Source organism: Trichoderma camerunense (genome assembly GCF_050948025.1).
Source record: "Trichoderma camerunense strain CBS 138272 chromosome Unknown V8C40scaffold_17, whole genome shotgun sequence".
NCBI classification, from domain to species: Eukaryota; Fungi; Ascomycota; class Sordariomycetes; order Hypocreales; family Hypocreaceae; genus Trichoderma; species Trichoderma camerunense.
The window spans coordinates 217686-242987 of record NW_028145353.1 but is presented as its reverse complement, the minus strand read 5'-3'; the positions used below and the strand labels follow the sequence as shown (position 1 = coordinate 242987).

The 25302-nt window shown below is 49.5% G+C and overlaps 6 protein-coding genes and 2 non-coding genes across 8 annotated transcripts; 3 read left to right on the top strand and 5 right to left on the bottom strand.

Annotated features, from left to right (window-relative positions):
- Window positions 1-1487: 1487 nt before the first annotated feature.
- Window positions 1488-1566, bottom strand: V8C40DRAFT_t171. Its single transcript has one exon. It is a non-coding gene; the product is annotated as a tRNA-Arg (tRNA).
- A 784-nt stretch (window positions 1567-2350) lies between these two features.
- Window positions 2351-2430, bottom strand: V8C40DRAFT_t170. The gene has a single exon. It is a non-coding gene; the product is annotated as a tRNA-Arg (tRNA).
- Window positions 2431-2792: 362 nt separating this feature from the next.
- On the bottom strand, window positions 2793-4250 carry V8C40DRAFT_268950 (uncharacterized protein; the record flags this gene model as incomplete). Its single annotated transcript, XM_083220014.1, has 1 exon — window positions 2793-4250. One exon carries the CDS (start codon window positions 4248-4250, stop codon window positions 2793-2795), a length of 1458 nt encoding a protein of 485 aa, XP_083069758.1.
- A 2495-nt stretch (window positions 4251-6745) lies between these two features.
- Window positions 6746-9949, top strand: V8C40DRAFT_74661 (transcription factor domain-containing protein). The gene is made up of 6 exons (XM_083223386.1): window positions 6746-7203; window positions 7290-7302; window positions 7377-7386; window positions 7449-8336; window positions 8399-8509; window positions 8580-9949. The coding sequence occupies exons 1-6, from the start codon at window positions 7146-7148 to the stop codon at window positions 9405-9407; spliced, it is 1908 nt and encodes a 635-aa protein (XP_083069757.1). The 5' UTR covers window positions 6746-7145; the 3' UTR covers window positions 9408-9949.
- A 1454-nt stretch (window positions 9950-11403) lies between these two features.
- On the top strand, window positions 11404-15973 carry V8C40DRAFT_253122 (transcription factor domain-containing protein). Its single transcript, XM_083217535.1, has 2 exons — window positions 11404-12220; window positions 12392-15973. The coding sequence occupies exons 1-2, from the start codon at window positions 12111-12113 to the stop codon at window positions 15321-15323; spliced, it is 3042 nt and encodes a 1013-aa protein (XP_083069756.1). The 5' UTR covers window positions 11404-12110; the 3' UTR covers window positions 15324-15973.
- Window positions 15938-17660, bottom strand: V8C40DRAFT_253120 (bifunctional chorismate synthase/riboflavin reductase [NAD(P)H] ARO2). The gene is made up of 2 exons (XM_083217534.1): window positions 17470-17660; window positions 15938-17384 (listed from the first exon to the last, which is right to left on the bottom strand). The coding sequence occupies exons 1-2, from the start codon at window positions 17502-17504 to the stop codon at window positions 16223-16225; spliced, it is 1197 nt and encodes a 398-aa protein (XP_083069755.1). The 5' UTR covers window positions 17505-17660; the 3' UTR covers window positions 15938-16222.
- A 416-nt stretch (window positions 17661-18076) lies between these two features.
- On the top strand, window positions 18077-19760 carry V8C40DRAFT_253119 (putative lipoate--protein ligase). The gene is made up of 2 exons (XM_083217533.1): window positions 18077-19185; window positions 19242-19760. Exons 1-2 carry the CDS (start codon window positions 18211-18213, stop codon window positions 19470-19472), a joined length of 1206 nt encoding a protein of 401 aa, XP_083069754.1. The 5' UTR covers window positions 18077-18210; the 3' UTR covers window positions 19473-19760.
- A 415-nt stretch (window positions 19761-20175) lies between these two features.
- V8C40DRAFT_281654 (uncharacterized protein) lies at window positions 20176-25096 on the bottom strand (the record flags this gene model as incomplete). Its single annotated transcript, XM_083221646.1, has 3 exons — window positions 20176-22461; window positions 22542-24422; window positions 24488-25096. The coding sequence occupies 3 exons, from the start codon at window positions 25094-25096 to the stop codon at window positions 20176-20178; spliced, it is 4776 nt and encodes a 1591-aa protein (XP_083069753.1).
- Window positions 25097-25302: the final 206 nt, after the last annotated feature.

Here is a 25302-nt window from a genome sequence, read left to right as displayed (position 1 = left end):
TATCGAGAACCGTGCACTTTGTTCTATCAATCATGGAATTCAATTTCAACTCCATCGTATGAAAATGCACTTATACACGCCTGAAGCAATATCGGCGACTTTGATTGAACACAATGATTACAGCGTGGGAAAGAGAGACAGCCAGAATACATGAGGTGTACTAACAAAAACTAGCACCAGGAGCTGAATCCCTTCCGCCTCCCCGAAGAAACATCGACAGCAAAAAGTTCCCAGTGCCAAGGCGCCGTCCCAAATGCCTACAGGGCCTCACCCATGGCCATACCCATGACCTATTGATCCATTATCCATGCCCATCCATCGCAAGTACCAACCGGCCTCTTTGTAATTAATCGGTGGTCGCTTTCACACGTGGTAACCCTACCGGAAGCAGCGCTGGGCCACCGTTTTTAATCTGGAGAAGTTGTTCCGTGCGTGATGCCACTTGCTGCTCTGCTCCCTGGCTAAGCAACTTGTTCCCGAGAGGAGGCGGCGGACAAGCACCAACCGCATGTGGCGGGAATACGTACAGTTCAATCGACATGCGGTCAACCATGGATTGCATTGGGTAGGTGGTTGCATATGCCAAGAGCATCTAAACGGCCTCTCGGTGCTCGATCTGTCGCTGACCAACACGTGGGCCGTGAGCGAGGCGGTCGTTTGTCAACTGGGTGACTGACTGACTGAGTGATGCTGCGGTTCATGTTCACTGAGTGATGGCAAACTTCAATACCTTACCTTGCCTGTATTACTTTCAGCCATGCCTTACCAATACCCTCAAGGCATGGAGCCAATACAATACGATGTCATTCGGGGAACCGCTCCGGACACAGACCGCGGCATAGTTCGGCGTCCAAAGCTGGATTGGGTCGCGTCGGCGTAACACTGCCGGCTAGGGTCTTGGCTGTCTCTCTCTCTCTCGCTGGGTAAAATTGATTGATGGATAATAATGTGCGGCACAAGCACGGCCAAGGAGAGAGCATTTATCGCAAAGCTGGACTTGTTCAGGCGGGAAATGTATGTACACTTGCGCTCACACACCTCCATATTTCCCGCCTATGGCAGATGCCCAGACGGCACATAGCTTGCATGCACCCCTTAATACCTGTCTACCTATACTTAGACTCATGCCAACAGCCTTTCATCCATCTCTTTTCCATTCTTCACCTCACAGATAATTCCGTCATGTTTCCAGACGTTTATTTAGTGTCTGACCAGGGACGGAGATGATCAGATACATTACTTTGACGCCATCCCGGCAGCATCCGAGCCGAATCGGGCAATCCTCACGCCTATCGATCGCTGGACCCAGCAAGCTCCCTCTTTAAATTGATTTTTCTGTCGGCCAACACACGAGCCTCTCACAATAGTAAAGATGCAAGAAAATGGAAAATCAAGAAACAAAAAGACGGAGAGATCTCCCCAATCACTTACTTGCACTCAATTGAACAAAATATAGTCTGACAAAACAGCAAAAAAAAGAAACTGCTTGACCGAGACAGGGGTCGAACCTGCAACCTCCTGATGTACTAATCGTAGTCAGACGCTCTGCCATTGAGCCACACGGCCTCGTTTGATGTGCTGCCGACGTCGCTATTCGTCTCAAGGACTGGCTCCGACACGGCGAAGCTTCAGTCTTCAACTCGCAGAGCAAACCACATCCTACCTAACCTACATCAACAATTATGATGAACCTGTTACCTTCGCTTACTTGTTACTATTGTCGTTTTCTAAATCGTAACTTCATCGCTTGGACTGACAAGAACTGGCGGGGGAGGCGCAGTCTCGCTTGTTACAAACTGCAGTACAGGTATGGAGCTCAGCGCATATACTCCGTACTTTCAACAACACGAGCCATATCAGGAATGCGAGTGACCATTACAGGTACAGAACCCGATTGTGCAATATGATATGTAATACTCGGCTGCCTCTCCATGTGGCCCAGTTACTCTCCTGCCTTGAATCGACTAGCTGGCGATAAGCTTATGAGCATCCATAACCCCCGCCTCGCTATTTTTTTTTTTTTTCGCAGCCAGCCGATGGGTTGTTGAGTCCACATGCATCGTACCTTGCCTCAGTACTCCGTACTCCGTAGAGGGGAGATAATACTACCCTCTCTTAAAGCATTGAACATCAACTCGCTTATGAAATACTACTTTGGGGTGCATTTCACGGAGTACACCGACTGCGTATGTCGAGAGGGTAGCATTATTCTATCCGTAGGTAAGTATGGTAAGCTGATCATTCCACCCAGGTGCATGCACCTTGCAATAGATTGAAGAACAAAAAAAAAAGACCAAACACACACACACACAAGGCACAGAAGAATTGCATTAAAAAATGCCAAAAAAATTGACCGAGACAGGGGTCGAACCTGCAACCTCCTGATTTACTTAATCGTAGTCAGACGCTCTGCCATTGAGCCACACGGCCTATTTGATGAAAGCTGCCTGCGTTATTCCTAACTAGGAAGTTTGTGCAGGGTCGCCATCACGGATAATCCGCCGATTTTGATAGCGAAAAACTGACAACTGATGGCTACAGCAGGATATAAACTTGGAGCATCTATTCTGTGTGAATCATAATATGTTTTTGAATATGCTAATTAAATATATACCATCATGCCCATTTGACTCGTATTATGTACTCATGTACTTATGCTAGAATAACGCCTTATACCATGCAGTGCTGAAAAAACAACTATTAGCCTCCTCTCTATCTTGGAGAAAATCCACGTCTTGGCAGTTTTTCTAATGAAAACGCATATGCTACAATTCCTTTTCGTCGCCTTGTAATTATCGATACTGTCTGTGTCCACCTCCCCGAATTTGCGTGTAAATACCAAGTCCTGTTCGACCCGCCATATGGTCTCGGGATCCGTAAAATCCGTGCCATTCCTCATCGTCAATGCAGTACTCCTCAGGAGAAGTGTTCTCCGACTGTCTGAGCAGCCCTATGCTTCTCATCCATTGGTATGCAAGCGGTGGTCTCATGGCTACTCTGGGGAGATCGCTCGGCGGGATTTCTTGCGGGTAATGTATGAGTAGATCTGCTGCCAGCGTAGACGCCGTCGATATCCCGGCCAATTCTTGTGCAAGAGAACTTGCTTCGAGTTCTGTATCGCTAATAGGCGACGGAGAACTGAGTAGTCTTGGTGACATTTCGTTGATGGGTGTAGGCGATACGACATAGCCGTGTCTCGTATCTGACACTACCGCACCGCCATAGTTGACTGTTCGAGTCAAAACTTCGAGGGAAATGTCGGCTGAATCCTGCCTCCCCAGCGATCTTTCAGTCATAAAATTGCCGGACCTCGTTGCGATCAGACCATTGCGCCGTTGACGATTACGGCGGACTGTAGACCTAGACCGAGGCTTTCGACGAGCTCGTGAACGCCGTAATGACTCGCGAGTAGAATCTGTTCGGGAACTTCCGCTTTCATAACTCGACACACTCGTTTGCTTTGTTGCTGAGCTACTTTTGGACGAACTGGACTTTCGCGACATCTGGCTGCCCAGCCTATCAATATGGCGAATCAAAACTGCAGCTGCAGCAACCACCAACGCAAGAAGTGCAACAGCCCCTCCGATGATGCCCCCTAACTGTGTCGTGGAGAGACTGCTATTATCCTGGCTATCACTTCCGTCTGTCTCCGCTGGTGGTGTATATTTTGGGACGGTAGTGGCGGACGAGTCAGTTGTTTGGATGCCATCATCATCGTTGGTGCGATCATCCAACATGCCTAAGCTGGTAGGGGAACTTGGACTCCTGACGATGATTGCAGTTGTCGTGATTGTGGTTATTGTGCCGCTTGCTGTACTCGTAATGGCCGTCGTCACTGTCGTGGTGATTGGCTGAGTAGAGTAGCATCGGCTAGCACCACAGCCCATCCCATTGGGACAACACCCATAGCCGAGAGATGATGGGCAGAGGTACTGGCTGGTCGGACATGAGTACGTGTGCGATGGTGCAGATGATGTGCTGGTGGTAGTTGTTGTTGAGTAACAACCATCTGTTGCGCAAGCATAGTTTTCTGGGCAACAGTTTCCACCCAAGTTTGCCGGGCATAGCTTCATGCCAACGCCGCAGACATCACCTTTCCGCTGCAATAGCATGGCAGGCTGTGTAATCTGCGGCGACTTGGCTGTGCGATGGATACCATCATATCGTCTGAATGCCAATGCGTCCACTGTTGAGGCATAGAGTGCCGCAGACAGGGTTAACCCGTATGCAGTAGACGCAGAGACAAACATCATGGCCAGTACAAGCTGCAGAGGATGGCCGTAGCAGGCCAACTTAGATAGGAGTGAGATTTGGTTGATCATCCGGGATAAGAAGAGTGGTTGAAGATGATGATATAAGTTGTAGATACTCGCTCCAATAGACAAGGCTCTTCGATAGCGCGGCCTGAGAGTACAGCAAGGCGTCACTCCGTATGTTATTTCTGGTTGAGCGTACTTTAGAGTCTTTTGATGTTGGTCGTAAATGTCTTTGTTTGCTGATGGCCCACCCAAAAGCAACGAGGGGGCCGGCGATTAAATGCTCTTGTCATGTCACCGCGACTGACTGATACGAGGCTGAACATATCGAGGCTGTATATTGGACGCAATAAGCGCCCTCGATCGAAGATCCATTGCATTACCGCCGAACGCGCGGGCCGGCAGTGGAGATTTCCGCTGGATTCCACCAACAGGCGAGAGTTCGAGAATGTGTGGAAGCAAAACTCTTTAGTATGGCAATCATGGATGGTTTCATTGCAGACCTCAGCCTCGGTGCTGAGTCCTGCAGTGTGGGAGCAGTAGCCATTCGACCCTTGCACCTTATGCTCATCGCGATTGGCTGCCCCAGAGCAGTTCGCGTGGCACTCGGCTGATGTGCCAATGGCAGCCTCCATATGTGGTGATAAATGGACATCTTCTCCGCCCACCCGACTGGCTGTTGATGGCACAAGGCCGCCAATAATACGACGCTGCGGCAGAGCAGCCCACCTTCTTGTGAGCCAAATTTAGATCATGATCCGAAGAGTCAGTGCCCGAAGCCTTGCCTTTCTGCCGGCCGGTCTCGATTGGCTTCACGATGGAGGAGCGTTGCAGCTGATATGACTGGGCACTGTAAAAGCCTCTCCGAGGATGCCGTCAGATTGTAAGCAGAGAGGAAGAAGGAGAAGCCATCATGGAGGCTCTGCCAGAGTGCCCGGATTGTTACTGAGTAGATATTGACGATTGATGATTGGATGATGCCTTGGTAAGATTTAGAGAAATAGAATCCATCTAGAACTTGATACCTGTGAGAGACAATTCTATACCTGGGTAGGTACCTAATCATCGAGGTGCATCGCTGTTGCCGATAAGGTGGCATTATCTAATAATCAGGCGACAAATGATGCACAGCAGAAACAAAAAGCAGCGACCAAACACAAGGTGCCATTTTGCCCAACCAGAGCCACAGAAAAGTCGCATCCATCGGTAATTCAGGGATCATTTCAAAAGCCGGCTTCACAACTAGTCAAAAAAAGAAATATCCATTGGTCTGGAACTTGGAGATGCCGACTTTGGGTTCTCACAACTCTGTCCTCAACATGGCGCGACAACGGAGTCAAAAGCAAGAAGAACAAAACATTCTACTTGTGGAAGCGATCGGCCTCATCACGCGATCGCAAAGGGCAAACAAACGTCTTGCTGTGAGACTCCAGATCTCGGAGAGAGGCCCGGCCCGCCGCTGTCGATATCGCATGCAGGTCAGGATGACGGAGAGCCACTCAGACTCTGGCATTGACATTTGACGTGCGGCAAAGATTTGTGGACAGCCTCGTCAACGTGCTACAGTAACGAGCTACGGAATTCCATCCTTTTTGCGAATGCCGAAGTTAGTGTTGCTATTGCTGCTGCTGCTTCTGCTTCTGCCACTTTTGCTGCTACCTTCTCGTCTCAGCAAAGTCACATACACAGGCTAACAGTGACGCGGCTGGTGCAGGCAATCCCCGTCCGTCCCTCCGTCGCATCATAATCGAAGGATTCCTTCCAGGCCTTCGGTAGATTTGGCGCGAAAACGTGGAGAAATTCTTCAAGCGCTAGCCAGCCCGTCTCCCCCGCTCCAACACGCGCATGGCTGGCCTGACTCAAAATTCTTGCTTCTCCTAAGCGTCTGCCAGGGGTTGTTCGCTCTGTCTCCAAAAGGCCGTGACCAATCAGCCCGAAATCGGTCAAATCTCCGTCGCTGCTGCGGAGAAATGGCCAATACGAAGAGTCCTTGCTTGCACCCCAGGTTTCTCCCACATCGCGAAGGTCTCCGGATTCTCAGCTGATGATATAGCACAAGACCAGACGACGATGGATGGCTCTCATTCATCAAGGCCTTCCATCCCCTTCGCTCCCTTTCGGCCTTACTGTCTCCCTCCCTATCCACAACCAGCTCGGATATCCATACCGCCTTGCAGCTGATGGGCACACCCAGTGCTGCGTTAAAACAGCGATCTTCAAGCCTGCTCGTGCCAACCCCGCATAGTGCCTCCACCTTTTTCGCCTCCAACCGGCTAGAAACCTTCCAAGGGCCTGGTGCCTTAAGCGTGGCTTGAGCCGGCCGAGTCCAACAAGCATCGTGGTGCGAGGATGCGTGACGTGAGGTAACTGTTAACTGAGGCGAAAGTGGGACACTGTGGAAGGGTCTGGAGAAACGGCTAAACCTCCATGTCCAAGCCGGCCTCAAATCTGCTGACCTCTCTTTTCATCATCTAATTATCTTCTCTTCGCCCGCTCTTCGTTCCCAGCTCGCTTCATCTGCTCATTCATCAATCCCCTGCGCCGCTATCCCCTTTGACGCTCGCCGCGCTCTGTCTCGCTCTCCAAATTATCCGCCTTGGGGGCAGCTCGTTCCTTGTCACCACCGCACGCGGCCCGGGCACTGCTTCGACGGCAATGCCAACGCGGCCAACGATCAGGTGTCTCTTGTTCTCTCTATCGCCAAGACCAGTACCCTTACTACTCAAGCGCTAGCCGGTGTAAAGGCTTTCTCTGGGGCGCCGTTGCAAATCATAGACCCGTACCAGTGGATGATGGGCTACTGAGAAATCTTGCCACACCAATCCTCTCCTGCGCCAAGTTTAAGAACCACCAAAGAATTTGGAGTAATCTCTCAGGAACGTCGCAGAGATGTTGCTGTATACTCGACTTGCTCCGCCAAAAGTGCCAAAGCGCCGTTCTAGAGCCGGTAAGCTGATTCTCAGACACATTTCTCGCGCTGCGCGACACCGAGAAAAGAAAATATGCTAATCGCTTCCGTTGCTGGACTTGAAGGATGTAATTATTGGTATGTTGTTTCTTGTTTCCGTTGTGCCGCAGAGAATCTCGACCGACTAACACAGGGTTTTTTCTGATGTGTAGCAAAGAAAAGGTAATATGATTCGTCTTATTGCAGATTCCACTTCTATGCGCCGTCTAACACCTGCACGATAGAAGAAGAAGTGCGATGAAATCAGGCCCATATGCAGCCGCTGCCAAGACCATGGCCAGAGCTGTGTATATGAGCCCATCAAGCCTCGCCAGCGCCGCAGGCTAGACTCTTTTGACGATTCATCTTTGACCGAAATATCGACGGCCTTGGAGCATCATACGTTATCTCGAGCCGCTCAGAAACGGTTGACTTTGGGGCAATGGGAGGCCCCTCTTTGGTGCTCTGACATTGGATTTGATGACAACTTTGCGCTGGACGAACACATGCAACAACCTGCTTCGGCAGTCGACTGCAACCAAGATGTCTTGGATGAAATATTCACGTCATGGGCCGCCGACACTAGAGCGCAGGATGCCTGCCTAGACGCCGATGGGTTTGACTTTATCACACCCAATGACCCTGTGAAGCAAGAAGGCGACGACGACGACGACGACGACAGCAACCACAAGCCTCCCATCGATGAAACGGCCCCTTCCGATACTGCCTCACAAAACACATCTCTCGCCGTGGTTGGCCCTGTGTCGGTTCCATCTCCTGCTATAGAGTTCATCATACCTGCATTTGCCGAATTCTCCGACCAGACTAACAGGCGAGCGTTGATTGACCACTTCACCAATGTTTTGTCCCATCTCATCGTTTTGCGCGAAGACGAGGGTAACCCATTCCAACGGCTTGTTTTGCCACTATCTCAGAAGAGCACAGCGGTCTCAAACTCCATCTTTGCCCTGGCTTCAGCCCATCTGGAGCACAGAGGCGTACACAACAGCGAGCGGAGCGTTTATTTCCACAATAAAGCAATCAATGGATTAGCTGCTCTGATTGCAAAGGGGTGTGATGCGAATAGAAATGAGCTGTTGGCCGCCATCATCCTCTTGATATACTACGAAGTGGTGAGCTACGCGCGCTATCCCGTTGCTTTGTAGTCATTGTTGTGATGCTAATGGCGCAATAGTTGGTTCAACGTGGACGTTCAAATATTGTCGATGGCCACTTAAAGGGAGCCATGGCGATCATGGGCAGCACCCAAGCGTTGGCTGACCCAACGGCCGTTTTCCTGGAACGAGTGAGTTCCTTGCGACACCCCGCTTCACCACTTATTTCCTCAGCTAATCAAGGCAACACTTTCCAAACAGGCATTCCGATTCTATGATGTGATAACAGCGTTATCATTCAACTCTACACCTATTCTACCTACGCCGGACTGTGAAAATTTCGCCCCGTTCCCCTCAGTTGACTGTCGCGGCGCTACTGGACCTGCAGGGAACGTCGACACGCTACTGGGAATGGCCACTTCTCTATGGCCCATCATCTACCGGCTCTCTACTCTAGGTGGACTGAAACGGCAGCTCCTCGAAGCCGAGCTCAGGGGTGATGATTCAGAGACGGCAAAGCTCCGAATGGAGTTTGAGACTACGGCTTCTGCGGTGGAGTTTGCTCTGCAAGAATGGGTGCCTTCCCCAGACGAATCCTTGCCCAAGGATACAGATAATCCCATCATGGCTGGGGTGCCTGCGAAAAAGCAAATGGAGAGCATTTTGAATAGCGCCATGGCGTATCGACACTCCGGGTTCGTCTACCTATACCGTACCATTTACGGCTGCTCTCGGCGCCATAGCGTCGTGCAACGCCACACTCACATCAGTCTCACCCACTGTATGGAAACAGTGAGGAATAAAGGTCCCATGGGGGCCTTGCTCTGGCCGCTGTTCGTTGCATCATGTGAGGCCACTGATGCAGACGACCGAGAGCTCTCCAGGCAGGCATTTGCGGCTATAAATCAGCGACAAGGCATGACTAATATCGAGCGAGCAAGATGCATAGTGGAAGAGGTCTGGAGACGAGCAGACAGCGGCGAAGATGACGAGGATGACGAGGATGAGATTGTGCACATTTGCAAGCAAAAGAATGATTTGTGGAGAAGAGTCAGCCAAGACATGGGTGTGACAGTTGTCTTTGGTTAGGGCATAATGGACTATCTGAGTCTTTGGTGCTACGTTGCTTCACAAGTTATGTGTACGGGATGTCTTGGTTTATTTCATGGCAGGAAAATCAAGCCGGTGACTATTTGATTTTTTTTTTCAGATTACAGCAAGCTGGATGAGGCGTATGGAGATGTTATGGAGTTACTACCGGCGAGGTTGGGTGAGGCATTGGGGATGCTATCACATGGGCAAGGCGAGAAAATATCCAATGGGTGGGTTCCTAATAATACCGATATCAATGAATATGATACTTTGACATGAACCTTGAGCATCTGACGACTCATGATATCGGGCCGATGAGGAATTGCACCAGGAGCAATGCAGGCCAAGCATGAAACAACAACAAATGAAGCTGTATACTACCTAATCTGGTGTTAGGATAGATACAGTGGGCCCTGAGCACTGTATACTTGTCAAGACTCAGAGATAGGAAGAGGGAATTACGTTCAAGACTTGTCTTTGCTTGGCAGGTCGTGGCGTGATATCAAAGGCCAAATGTTACGTTGAATCAAGGCACCCGAAATAAGCGTTGGAGTGCATATTGATTTTGACACAAAGGGGTTACATGAGCGGAGCCGTGCCGTGGGTTTTCACGTGCTAGAGGCGTATAAGATGCCTGCTGTTGCTGAGGAAATATACGCTTCACGATGCTAAGCAAGTGCCATCCCCACACAGGTTTGAAGGATGCCGAGGTCACAGGATCAGATGGAAAAGATGGAGTAACGATCCTAGATCCTGGTTTACTTTGGAGAGGTGCCCTTCAAGTAGCGCAGGATTTGCATTGCATGGGGATGGGTTCGGAGACTACCCGAAGTCAAGTTAGGACATCCATGAAGGTGAGCGATCAAAACTGGGGTGTTTTTGATTTTTGTGAGAATTGAGTTGGGGATGTGAATTTTTAGAAATCAAGGTTGTGATGGGTACCCGAGTACCCGCTCGAAGAAAGAGGTTGGAAATTGCAGCAGCTTAGGCCGTGAAGAGAATAGAATGGGTTGATGAGAAACTAGCTAGTGGTTTAGGCAGACGAATAAAGACGAATAAAGCGAGAGCAGGGAAGCCAAGCGAAGTAATCCGATTTGTTACTCTGAGCTATCGAGTTCGGAGTTAGCTAGGATAAAATAGCCTGAACGAGACAAAAAGAGTCGGTCCGCGAAGCCAGACGGAGTTCGGAGCAGGCGGAATTGTTCAATTGTTTGTCGATCCCAAGGAATACTAGTACCTATCTTGATCGCATGGTGTTGCGTAGGATGGTGATGCTGGCCGTTGCCTAATTAGGAAGTTCGGATTGTTTGAGGGAAGTTTTTTGGGAAGAGCCGTGATGATTCCATGTTCTGCTAGACTTTTTGACTTCTCGGAGTTTGTGGCCCGCGTTCGTTGGTAGGATTGCGGGGGGTTGCATCGTGTTCGGGGCCATGCGCTAAGAGGGATGCTAAATAGTGTCGTGGAGCCCCGTCAAGGCTTGTTTTTTGTTGGTTATAGTACGAGGATGCAGGAGTTAGTTACGTGTGTGCCTTGTGCCTCTGAGGACAAGCTGCAGGATGCTCGTACGACTTGACCAAGAAGCTGTACAGTGAGTAGGAAAACTTGAGTGAGGCTGTGACTATGATAGTTGAGAAGCTGTCTGTAGGGTTCTCGTAGTGCTCGTCAGACGACGCCCTATGAGAGACAAGCTTTTTTTTCTTTTCGATTTAGCTGCATGGGTAGATCTGGGGGGCATCTCGGATCGGAGGTAGACAAAGGTCCGTACGGTGAATTTTCTAGGTGCTAAACAGAAGGGATCAATTTCGATGCCCGCAATCTGGCTATGCTGTTACAAGAAGGTCGGCAGTGCGTGAACGTGAGATGTAAGACGAAAAGTATCGAGCAAGGGCCAGAAGAGCGACGAGCCGGGAGAAGACTTCTAGAAGCCGGCTTTGAGACTTTGTTGAGTTTGTGTACTCCGAATGTATCTTGTGACAAGGACATGCTCTGTTCAGCGCTCTGGAGCTTGCAGCTGGACGCTGCTTGGTGCGGGTATCCAGTACTTGGCCCAGCCGCAACACGCGCGTCCACTGCGGAGTACCGGTACCTTGCAGCCGCTGGAACTGCACTTACTTCTCATTGCTCCAGGCACGCCCCTCCCTCCAGTCTTTTTGCTCCTGGAACGGAGAGTCTGGGGAGCAGTACATGCAGCTGGTACCACCAATTTACCCACTGCAGTGCAGCAATTCCATCCCCATTTCCAAACCTCCATCCCACGACAATTTCAGCCCAGCCGAACGGTGCCTCTGCATAGCCCTACCGTACTTTTGTGTTCCACGATTAATGCCCTACTGCCACCACTCGCTAGCTGCTGACTCCCTAATACTACTCTATCATTACTGACTCGGAAACTCCTCGAGACGGCTGACTAACCGACCGGCGGGTATCTAAATTCGATCTTCCGAGCCCTCTACGACCAAACCGAGTGTCCATCCTTCGATTGCACATCCCTCCGGACCCAGACGGAAGCATCACCAAATTCGGGATCCCGTTGCTTGATGGCATAGATTCGACTCCCTTCGACTGCCGAGCAGATCGTGCCGACTTCCCGCCCGCTGCCGGTCTCCGTCTTCCGTTATCCGACTCCGCTTGATTGCAGAGCCCACGCATGCGACTGTGTTGCTGCTCCGCATCGCCCTCCGTCATGGTCGTGGTCTAGCCATGACAACGCTGCTCAACAACAGGCCAGATTCGGGTCCCCCGCCGCGGCAGATTCGATTTGTGCACAATCAGGGCCAGCCGCCGTCCAAGCGACGAAGGATCAATGCAGCGTACGTTTCGTTCTTCCAGAGTTTCGCGGTTCTGCTTCTGTTTTTTCCGATTCGTTGCGTCATTGTTGGTGGCGAATGGCATAGACATATGTCTACCGACACCGGCCCAGGCACGAGACCAATACCAATAGACACCCCAAGCTAACTGCCCGTCTCTTTCTTGCGACACAGATGCTTGACTTGTCGAAGACGAAAGACGAGATGCGCCGGCGAACGACCGCTATGCTCGACTTGCACTAAGAATGGCCACCAGTGTCTGGGCTATCCAGAAGAGAGGAGAGATGGCCTCGAGTCCTCGGGCTTGAAGCCAGGTGACGAAGATGCAGCGCCAATCGAAGATTTCAACCATGAAGACGACGTCGCCGTGACCAGGAAACATCCCGCTCCCGTTTCCGAGAATCGTCCGACGTCGTCTGGGAGAAGCAACGTGCAAGCTGCCTCTGCCTCTGCTGCTTCACGGCCATTGCGGCGCAATATCGAGCCAAGCATTGAACTCGGCACCGATACCAACCCCAGTGACGCTGAGGCGCAACAGTCCCCCGTATTGCATCATCACCAACACCAGCCTCACCCGCATCATCAGGCTCATCTCTCAGTCACGTCTGATGACCTACCTAGCTCCCCCACCCTGCGCCGATCAGCTCCCAGCCGTCGTATTCCTTATTTCCGCTATTTCGGTTCCACAGCCATTGTCCCGGGGTTCAAGCAAATGGTCGTCTCTGTCCGCGACAGGCGTCGTTCCACTGGAGGTTCACATTCCGGAGCTTCTCTTCAGTCTACTCCCAGCGGTGTGATAGCCAGCGGTTCGGCCATTGACAGTGACATTGTTCGCGAAGACATCCCATCATACGACCCCAACAGTTCTGCTCCCGTCCCTCCCCTCATTATTCAGCTGGTCACAACATTCTTCATCCACGTGGGATGCAATTACCCCTTTATCAGCAAAGAAAAGTTCCTGCGCCATGTCAAGGAGAAACGGGTGGAGTCAATGCTGGTTGACGCCGTCTGCGCCATCGCCGCGCGATTCTCAGATCACCCTATCCTAACAGGTGGCAATGACAAAATGCCCCGGACGGAGAGGGGTCAAGTGTTTGCGCAGAGAGCCAGACAGGCCACTGTTGATACCTTTCCATGTCCTTCCGTTGGTGCGGTTCAGGCATGTCTGCTCATGGCGTACGAGAGCTTTGGGGCAAACCAGGATAGCGCTCTGTGGATGTATTTGGGCTTGGCCATACGCATGGCAATCGACCTCGGCCTTCAAAAGTGTGTCGGGATCCAATATCAAGGCGAAAAAGATCCCTTTTACACCCGACACCGAAGCCGCGTCAATGACGATGACCACGAGAGCCCGGAAACACACAACGTTGAGGGTATCGGCGCCCTTAGCCTGGAAGAGCAGAAAGAGGTGGAACAGGAGCGCATTGACACCTTTTGGTCCGTCTTCATCCTGGATCGAGTCATCTCCTCTGGCACTGGAAGGCCTGTAACCATCCGAGACGGCGACTACGAGCTCGCCTTTCCCGAATCCAACAAAGACCTGGCTACCGGCTGGCCTAACCCATTTCCCGTCTTTCTCAAAATCATCAACCTCTACGGTCAAGTGTGTGATGTGCTGAACAATCTTCATGACGCCCAAGACCTCACGCAGGACAAGTGGGATCAGCTCTCTGAGATGGAACATAGGCTCACGAGAATGTACAAGCACTGGGATCCGCGTCTCCAGTTCAATGTCAGCAACTTCAAGACGTATCTTGGCATGGGGCAGGGCACCAATTTCATCCTCCTTCATTTTTGGTTTCACGCGCTCTTCATCATCTTGCATCAGCCGACCTTGCTTACCCCGTTTTGCGAACTTCGGAGCGAGCTCCAGCTTCTTTCTGACAGCCGCGAGCTGAGCATGAGCAGCGCTAAAACGATCTGCGACATCTTGTCCTTTGCTGATTTGATTGATCCAAAGAGCTTCATTGGCAATCCATTCACAAACCAACCCATTTACATCGCCGCATGTGCCTTTTTGATGGAATCCAGTGCCTCGTCCAATGGATCTGAGGGTTCATCTAGGGAGGGCACGCCCCCCAATCAGACGAGCCGCTCCCAGCGGCAGCCAAAACCAAACAGCAAGCAATCTCGGCATTCGCTTCTCGCGTCGGCCGCGAACCAAAACTATCAACGATGCTACAATTCTATACAACAGATACAGGCCTACTGGGGTGGCGTAACATACATTCTTACCGTCCTGGACCAAAAGTCAAAAGGCACGTGGGACTGCGAGACGTATACGGTGGAGGAATACGAGAGCACCAAGCTACCTCCTCCTCGGCCATCCATTGGTGAGCAACTCTCTCGATTCGAGAAGCAGTCGTCACCAAAGATTGCTGGCTCGCCAATTGCGTGGAGTCTATCGGGAACGGCCAATTCGCCGAATTCGAGCCTGACGCTCATGTATCAGGCGATTAACAATGCAAGTGGAATGCCACCTGCTGGCTTCACTTCGCATGCGCACCCCATGGCTAGGCCATCTGGCGGTTCGCCTGGAAACGCGACTTACGAATCGGCTAGGCAAGCAATGCCGGAAGTGGGAGGCATGTATTCGCCGCCGATTCCACAGCCAAACATGTCTGCCATTAGGAACTCTCCTAGACGGCCGTATGCTACCAACCCGATGACTTCTTCCGGTGCAAACTCACGGAATCAAACCATGATGAGCTTTGAGGGCATCCCGGAAGAGTCCAACGAAGCAAAGCCAATGATTCCTCCCGGTTACGCGACCTCTGGGCCAGGATCTGGGCGATACGATACCTACAGTGTATCGCCCACCAGTGGCCCTAACTCTCACAGCATGGTGAGCTCTGCGGCTGTCACTAGTGCTCCTGGGACAACTGCACATACCAACATGTATTTTGCGCAAAACATGCCGTACCAGGCGGCCTGGGGTCCCATCATGGGGAACATGGATGCCATTACGTTTGACAGCCAAGACATTGACATTGAGGCTCTTGGGTTACAGCAGCCAGATCTGATGAGTGGTTGGCTTGAGTACATGCCTAGCGATGTGCTGGGTTTGTTTGATGAGCATCAAGATTCCGGCCAGGGCAGCCATTAGATGAGATGGAGTTATTGACTGGCTATCTGTCGACTTCTTCCTTGTTCATGAGTTTTGGACAACCCTAGCGATTTGGAAGGCTAATCTCTCTGTTTTTAACCATTTGTTTGGCGCTCCTTTATCATTTTAGCGATTCAAAAATTAGGTGTTTTGGGGATATGGGGGCAGCCATCTCTTTTCATACTATATAATGTCTACAACATACAAACATACATATTGATATCAGATTTTTTTTCCCCCACGTTCATATATTGCATGATTTTTTTTGTATATGAATTAGTGTACCATTACAATTTGGCTTATGTCAACCTTGGGATGATAGGTATCGATGTGGCCAGTTTATGACGTTTTGTTGATTCGATACAGACGTATGTATGCTGATATTTTAGGATCATATGGGGGCGTGTGTATAGGGAAGTGGGTTTATTGGCATCATTTTGGTGTCCGGATCGTCGTGCAGATCTTATGAAAGCAGGATTTGTACATGTAAAGTACGGGCGCTAGACGTTTTTGCTTGAATACGCGTGCATACAAGGATGGAGTTGGTATCAAGCGAGATTCGGGAGCAAGTATTTGTCTGGTTTGGATGGCTGGTTATAGTTGAAAGAATTGCAGCGGCTTTTGATCTTGATAATACAGAAAACTTCTGCTATTTCTATAATTCCTACGACGTTATATATAGATAGATCCTACTACATATATGTATATATATACTTTGTCTGGGGTGGGTTTGAACAGTCTGAACATTCCCGTGATATCTCCCAAGCCTTTTCTCCGTTACTTTTGTATTTTCTCTTCGTGCATTTTTGATGAATTGACAACTCCATAACTCCGCTTTTGCTTTTGTTCTTTTCTTTCTCTTTTTAACGGTTTTTCATTCGACACGGTCATGTATCAACTCATGAGCTCTTGCGCATCTGGATAGACACCTGTCTCGCGTGCTGGGCCATGACGGCATCGGCAATGGCCAGGGCAGCCATGGCCTCGACAATGGGCACGGCTCGGGGGACGACACAGGGGTCGTGACGGCCCTTGGCAGCGAGCACGCCCTCGCCCGAGGCATCGTAGAGGGCAGTGGTCTGGTCCTGGCCGATGGTCGCAGGGGGCTTGAAGGCGACGCGGAAGAAGATGGGCATGCCGTTGGAGATGCCGCCCTGGATACCGCCGGAGTGGTTGGTCTTGGTGACGAGGCGCGAGCGGGGGATGCCCAGCTTGCTTTCGGCGGCGGACACGAGCTGCTCGGGGGCCGGGGTGAAGGGGTCGTTGTGCTTGGAGCCGTTCATCTCGGAGCCCAGGAAGCCGGAGCCGATCTCGAAGCCCTTGACGGCGGGGATGGACATCATGGCGTGGCCCAGGGTGGCCTGGAGCTTGTCAAATGCTGGCTCGCCCAGGCCAGCCGGGGCGTTGCGGATGACGCAAGTGACGGTGCCTCCGGTGCTGTCCTCCTGCTCCTTGAGCTCGGCGATGCGGTCCTCCATGCGGCGCCCAGTTTCCTCGTGGGGGCATCGCACGGGCAGGAACTTGTCGACGTCGGCGCGGGTGAGGGTCTGGGCGAGGCTGAGGAAGCCGGGGTCGGCGCTCATGGCGTCAGCGTCGCCGAAGAGCTTGATGGTGCCGACGGAGGTGACAAAGGCGACAATCTCGACGCCGTAGGCCTCGCGCAGCCACTTCTCGGCGACGGCGCCGGCGGCCACACGGGCAATGGTCTCGCGCGCACTGCTGCGGCCTCCTCCGGAGGAGGCCTTGATGCCGTACTTTTCGAGGTAGGTCCAGTCGGCGTGGCTGGGACGGGGGTAGAGGTCGATGGTCTGGTTGCCGTAGTCCTTGGGGCGCTGATCCTCGTTGGGGACGGTGAGGAGGATCGGGGTGCCGAGAGTGAGGCCGTCTTCGGTGCCGGAGTGGATGGTGACGCGGTCCTTTTCGTTTCGGGGCGTGGTGATGGAGGACTGGCCGGGGCGGCGGCGGTTGAGCTGGGGCTGGATGTCGGCTTCGGTGAGGGCGAGGTTGGGCGGGCAGTTTTCGATGATGCACGAGACGGACTTGCCGTGAGATTCACCGGCACTGTATGCGAAGAGGGAAGTTTAGTCGATTAGTCTATCAATTGGGTATTGGTGAGGTTGCGATTATGGGATGGTGTTGAACTTACGTGGTGACCTTGAAGTAGTGGCCAAAGGTAGACATGATGGGCGAGATTGGAGAGTTGAGGAACTATAGAAGAGATGGATATAATAAAAAACACAAAATTGAGAATAAGAGGAATTTCAATCAGTTCTGTCTGAGGGAGACAGTCGTGGCGGGAGACGTTGGAGGAGAGGGAGGTTGTAAGTGAGGTTGAGGTGGAAGAGTTGCAAAAGCAAAATTCATCGGGCGATGACTGCATATGCGCAATCGCTGATATGATAAGCCGATTTCGGTGGCTGCCACTGACTGCATTTCTTTGGCGGGGGAGGGGCAGAAGTCTATTAGAATGGACTTACCCTAGACCTGTGCAATTAAAATCGGTAATTTTGTATGATTGATGCATCTCGGTTGCAATGGTGCTGAATAATTGGGAATAATTGATTCAATCTTCCATCCCATAAACCATTGGTTAGTGCAATTGGCCGTAAATAATTTTGAATTTGCTCCAGGCAGTATATGGCTTGTGCGATAGGCTACGACATGTCTATAACTAGTGCAACGATCTTATAGCTGCAGCTACCTAAACAAATAATTGCCGGCCAGCTTCGGCTTGCAAGGATGTAAAAACATCTACAAGCTTCAATTTCTCTCTCACTCACTTTTCCATTGCCTCAACTCACGACGCGCCTCCGCCACAATGATACCCTCAATACGCTCTACATAAAAACCTCTACTCTCCTCTTTTATCCTCATCCGCTTCTTCGCAATGAAAATCCCACAATTAATTAGCCGTAGAGCCACCAATCATCTACGAGCTTCAACATTCTCATCTCATCTTCATCGCCCTCTCACATCGCGATTCTCGACAGACGCAGCCGCTCATCCCTCTAATAAAGTCCAAATCTACCTCTCCAAATCAACAGATCCCTTCCTCAATCTCTCCGTCGAGCATCGCCTCCTCCAAATTACGCCTCCCGACTCAACCGTCCTCACCCTCTACGTCAACTCCCCCAGCATCATCTTTGGCCGCAACCAGAATCCATGGCAACAGATCAACCTAAATCGCTTAGCACAAATTGCTCGGAATCCGTCTAGTGTGGGTTGGAAGGACTCACCTATCCAATTGATACGGCGGCGATCCGGAGGTGGCGCGGTATTTCACGATATCGGCAATGTCAACTTCAGTGTCATCTGTCCCCCTGAGCATTTTGATCGAAACAAGCACGCCGAAATGGTAGTTCGCGCCTTGAAAGCGCTGGGAAGACCGAACACGCGTGTCAATGAGAGGCACGATATCGTCATGGATGTAGCATCACAAGCAGAAGCTGCGACATATAAAATCTCGGGCTCAGCTTACAAACTCACGCGTCTGCGATCGCTTCATCATGGAACCTGTCTTCTTCGGAGTCCTAACCTATCGAGTATCTCGGGTCTGCTGCGCTCTCCCGCGCTTGGCTATCTAGATGCCCGCGGCGTCGACAGTGTGCGCCGTCCAGTCAAGAATATTGATGTTGGTAATGACGAGTTCAAGGATGCTGTGGTGAGCGAGTTTGAGAGCATGTACGGAGACGTTCATTTCCGAGGGGAATTCGACGACACAGCGCTTCAGATGGAGGATATACGACGAGGATATCAGGAGCTTCAGTCCAAGAGCTGGATCTGGGGCCAGACTCCACGATTTACCTTTTCAACGCATCCCACAGAGGAGGACCCTCGACCTCGTCCAGAGTTACCATTTGATGTAAGCGTTTACTCTTCTACTGTGATAAGGTTTATTGGCTAACATGATGTTCCAAGTTGAACATGAGTCTTCTTGCTAGGCACGGCGTCATTGATGAGGTGAACATTAAGCATAGTGATGGAGCTGCTGTCGACACCTTAGATGCCTCCAGATTCCATGGCGCTTCAATATGGGAGATTGGCGATTGGGCAGAGTCGCTTACTCAAGCTGGGCTCGGGGACAGCCTCAGCAAGGAAGCAGGGGCTTGGCTGAACGGTATATTTGGCACTGAATACACCAACATGTGAGGTTTTTTGTACACTTTGGGGACTAATTTTTGTTGGATACGTATTTATGCATAGATCTGTAAAATGGCTAAGTCGGCGCATGTTTGGGTAGTATTAGATGTGTGATAGATAGGATCGCAGCTACGAATAACTGACTAGATGGACTCAATGGCACCTTTCTACACATATGCACAGCAATGCTTGTATATTTTGGGGAGATGTATAGATCTTTTGGCCAAAAAAGGTTCAATTGAAATGGATAAGCACAAAACCAGCGATACTTGCTCATGGTCGCTGATCTTACCCAACGGGTATACCTCCCGTTGGTGTTACTCTGGAAAGATAGTTTTCCATAAAAGATGATCAATATTTTTAGTTATCCTCTCTCCCACATTCATACTGATAACTAAGGATTCTCACTCTAATCGTTTATGTCTCAAGCCAAGAGTTCCCTTGAGTTTAATCTTATGGGCGTCTTCAGCTGGAAACGATATCGTCTGGATGAAATAGACAAGGCTAGTTGCATTAATTATGCCAAATATCAGAGTTCCCCCCCCCCTTTCATCAAGGCATATATGACGACCATTCTCACATAGGAGTCGATAATTGCAGAGGAGAGACACTCAAACCGTGGCAGTCTGTTTGATACAGCCGTTCAGACTCTCTCAAGGGAATGAAGTGTGCGGCCAAGCGAGACAAATCAAGTCAATTGAACTATGCGACACTACTGAGATATACAGTGAGCTTGGAAATTCGCATCCTCCTCAAACTTAAAGTATAGCAATCGTCCCGATTGACATCCAATTATAATCGTGTGCCCATGAGCGGTTGACCAAGTTGGGCGATGTATTTTTGGCAGAAGAATCAACCTTTTCCCCATCCAGGTGATCCATCTCTCTTCAGGATCATCCGATTCATCAAACCAGCCAGAACTAAACCCAAAAGGACTCCAATTGGTAGGCTGGATTTGGACTTTCTCATCGTCCCTCATGGTTTCAATGAGGATTGGGCCTATACCTGTAATGATATACTCTGGGAAAGGTTCATTTGGGTAAAGCGTGTAGATTGTAACATCAGAAGGCGCTCTTTTCTTGAGTTCGCATGGTTGAACATCAACATCCCAGATTGCTAATCCAGTAGAAGTTGAGGCGATAAGACGTTTTGAGTTGTCAACCAGCGCCAATGAAGATATTGGGTCGTAGTCTGCATTTTGCACGATTATAGGTGTCAATGGTAGTTTCTGTTGAGCCTCTGAGAAGTCCCATAGCAATATCTGGCCATTATTTGCACCAGACACGAGATATTTGCCATCAGGAGAGAATGTGGCACACATGACGTAGTCATCATGCCCTTGGAGTACTTGACTACTGATCACTTCTTCTTCATCTTCATGTTTGATGATAGCTGAGTCTGCATCTATCATCTCCGTATCACCTTTGTGCGTGAGATCCCACACGCGCAATGTCCTGTCGTCAGAGCAAGATACAACAAACCGCCCATCAGGCGAAAATATTGCGCATCTCACCCAACTTTCGTGGCCTCTCAGTGTAATTGATTTGGCCTCATCGAATGCGTCCCACACTCGCACAGTTTCGTCATCAGATGTCGAAACAAGGGCTTTGGAATCTTGGGAGAAGTTGATACATCTGATGAAGTCTTCATGGCCACGAATTTCTCGCCGAAGAGTGCCAGTTTTCCCTTCCCAAAGACAGATTAGGCCATCTTCCGAACCTGAGGCAATTGTATCTCCGTCCTGGGAGGTAGATACCATGCAGATCGGTCGTTTATGGACTGATGTGTGTTGATCTTCTTCTTCTTCTTTCGCTCCAACGTTCGATTTTATTCCAGTCTCGTAATCCCAAATGCGAAGTGTTTTATCGCTCGAACAAGTAGCGAGGAGCTTTCGAGACGGGGAAAACGACAGACCAAACACAGCCCCAGAGTGTTCCGTTAATGTCAACAATGGCTTCTTACCATGGCCCTCCCAAGGTCCGGTCCATATTCTGGCTGTTCGATCTCTCGAACTGGATGCTAGAAATAAGCCATCATGGGAAAATGAAAGCCCACAGACTTCATCTGTGTGGCCGCTGAGAATGGCCATCGTTGTGCCGGACTTGCAGTCCCATATATAAATCTCCCGGGCTCCAGCAGCTATATATTTCGAGTCTGGAGAAATCGCAGCTTTGCTGGTGAACTCTGCTTTTGTTCCACCTGGTAAAGAGAAATCCCATAGCCTTTTCAACCCATAGAGCGTAACGCCGCTTGGTCCAGCGAATTCACGGATTTCTTCATGCTCGCTGTCTAGTTCCCAGACTGAGACGCAATTGTAGATTACAGTTGCCAGCAAATTATTTTTGGAGAACTGTATACTTGAAGCAGGATTCCATTGAAGGGCCACTTTGCGGTATTCCACTAGATTCCAGATGGTGATCGTACCGGATGATGCCACTGCTAGCAAGCTTCCATCAGGTGAAAAAGCCAAGTCATCTACTTGCCGGCTAGTTCCCAACAAATTTATACCATCGGGTATGTCCACAAGCGTATTTGTGTTGGTATTCCAAATCTTGAGGTTCCTGCCATCTGACGCAGCTAGGAGTCCCTTGGAAGACAAAGCGATAAGATACACATAGTGGTTGAAAGCTGGGATCTTGTGTTGCATTTTCCCTGTTTCTGTGTTCCAAATGCGTATCGAACCATCGTCAGAGCCAGAAACCAAGTGCTTTCCATCGCCTAAGAAGGCACAACAGCGAACATAGTCCGAGTGTCCTTCAAGAAGATGCACAACATGGCCCCATTGATCATCTGTGGCCGGTGGGACTATCAGTTCTGTAAACTCCCCACTTAAGAATTCTTGTCGTGCAACGCTACTCTTCGGATGGAAAAGAAGAGTATTCAAATTGTTGGGTAGTGTCTCGCTCTGTGAGAGCAGTTGAAAGCGAAAGGCCTGCTTAATCTGACCCAGGACTTTAAGAAGCTTCTGAACGGAATCATGAGTATGAGAAGCATATACCTGGATGTTGAGTTAGCGAATAACCCATATTCTAATTCTTACGAAGTCAAAACATGGCTCTGTGGGTATTAGAAACACACCTTGATGAAGTGAGATTCCAACTCGCGCAGCATTGATGAAGCTTGAGGTAACCAGCCAAACGAAGCAAGACACGACTGCCACTGCAAATGATGCTTCGTGAGAAAATCATGCCACATATCCACCACAACTTGCTCAGGATACTCCATAGAGGAGAGATGCTTCATCCAAAAAAGAATGGGATACTCGATGGACTTGGTATCTTCCGCATCATGCGCGTTACGAGATAAGAAGGTCGATATTAGATATAAGCACTTCTGTAATATTGACCTTTGTGGTTCAACATTTGCAGTGTCAAGGTCTTCTTGAATGAAGTTTCTAGCTGTCCTTTCCGTAAAGCATACTGTATCGCCACACAGTTGCAAAAAGGCGAAACACTTCTTCTCAATCAGGAGTTTGATGTCAACTTCTGGTGGAAAGTCCACAATAGCTCTAAGCTCGGTAATATGGAGCGGTCTGTACACTCCCGCCATTACCCCAAGTACTTTGTAACAATAATCTCTGTCTTTTTTGACATACCCTTCAATGAACCGTTTCATGAGAGTGTATAATGGACTTTTGTGACTTGATAATTGATGCAGCATGTCATTAGCATGCCATGGCTCAACTCGCTTCAAAGCCTCACAAGTTATATCTACTTGAAAGACATTGCCAGCAGATATAGTTCTCAGCTTAGATGTAATTTGAGATCTAAAATCTTCGGAATAAGCATGGGCTAGTTCATCAATTTTAGAAGCGGTGTAAAGCTGCTCAAAAATAGGTGCGATGCTTGCTTCCTCGAGGTTGAGACTGGGATAATGCTTGTGGTTAAGCCTTTCAAGGACTTTCGGGTATTCATCGAGGGCATCCGATGATAACAACCACTTGACTTTGGAAGATAGATTGAGAGTTGCGTCGATCAAATCTAAAACGGAACCTAGCTCGTCAAGACCACTTCCAACTTCATCGATGCCATCTATGAGAAACAGTGTGGCAACAAATGATTCATCTTTCACCATGTTGCATAAAATCATCGAAAGAGCATACATGTCATTGCTGCCGAATGCATGCTTTCTTTTCGTCTCTGTGCAATGATTGACTAAATGCTTGGCTAGCTTTGGCTGTTGGTCCTGCACAATATAGATGATGCTTTTGACAATTGACGCAGCATCCTCTATTCTCAATTGGCCATTGCAGCTAAATGAGAATGATATGTGTATAATGTTCCCGATTTGGTGTTCCTGTGGGAGATACTCCTGAACGATGGCTCTCATCATCATCTTGGTACCTGTCGCTGGGGGACCGCTGATCCAAAGCAAGCGCGCCGTATCAAAGCGTCTGTATTGTTCTGTTGATGATAGCCACTGATATAAAGGCTCGAGAACTGGGTCACCGTGCTGGAATATATTTGAAGCATCTTTCCGTGGGTCTATCGCATTCAAAAGCTTCAGCGACCGATTCAATCCTTCAGGCTGGATCGTAACATCTCCTGGAGTTGTCTTGCCAAGTTTTGCGTTTGTGGAGTTGATCAACTGGAGCATTTGCGATTGTAAATCTCCTGTAGAGAAACATGCTAGTGAATTCTCTGCATTGATAACATTCTTGCAAAGAGTTTCGCCCAGAAAAGGCGAATCTTGACCAGGTTTAGCCAGGAGTCTCTCGAGAGGGTGGCCGTATTGATGACATATAATTTGAACTTTGCATAGAATAATCTCCTGGTAGAGATTAATAATATGCATCCTTAGCAATGCGTGTTTCTCATGAGAGGATTCCTTTCCAAATCTATCCTGAATCGCGCCACTGTGTAGCAGAGCAGGCAGAGTATTATACCAGGCCATTCTGGAAACAATGTAGGTAAGACTTGATGTGATTTCATCTGATCCAAGTTCTGGATCCGTAAGTTTCTAATCTTCCATATTAGCGGATTGCTCTATTTTGACATCTTCTGAGATTAAAACAAAAAAATTACCTGTAGACAAAGGCACAGCCCTGCCCATGGTATGGCTGCGTCTGGAAGATTACAGACCGCAGACTTGATGATATCTCTTGCTGGTTTACTCATACCAAGTTGTTGATTGACATTCTTGGAAAGCTTACTGCGATTAGAATCGAGACAAGAAGATATAATCCTGCTTGTTTTTTGTTGCCTCTCAGAAGGGCTGAAGAACACGAAAGTCCCAGCTTCTTGGTCTATCATTGGCAGACTTGGTGACGATACAGAACACCGTGCTTTCAGATATAATTCTATGACTTTCTCATAGAATTGGATCTGCTGAGGAGCTTGAGATTTGGCCATGTCATATGCCTCATCCCAAAGGCTCGAGATAACTGGCGAGGCAGATACCATAGAGTCTGTTTCGAACATATTTGTGAGCTTTGATGGTTTATCTTTTTCGATTGGTTGAATCTCTTCTATGTTGTCTTGATCCCATTCTTCCACCTCTTTGTGTTCCTTTGTATCAATAATTAGAGGCTTAAGATTCTGAATAGTCGACAGAGTTGAGGTGTCATCTTGAATAGCAATACGATCTGCTTTTCGCAAATCTTCGAGTTCCCTTTGATTCGGCTCTGGCGCCATGTCTTTTAGATTGGAGGATGATGATAACCCAAAAAGATAGTTTGTAGACTATGGAGCAAGTGAATAACGACCTTCAAATGCTTATATCTTGAGTGACTGCTTCGGGAACCCAATACACGTTGCAATCAAGACCTAGTACAGGTAGGAGTTGACCGGGTCAGGGGCAGAGACCCCTCAACCCTAAGATATGACCTCGGATGAGGGGT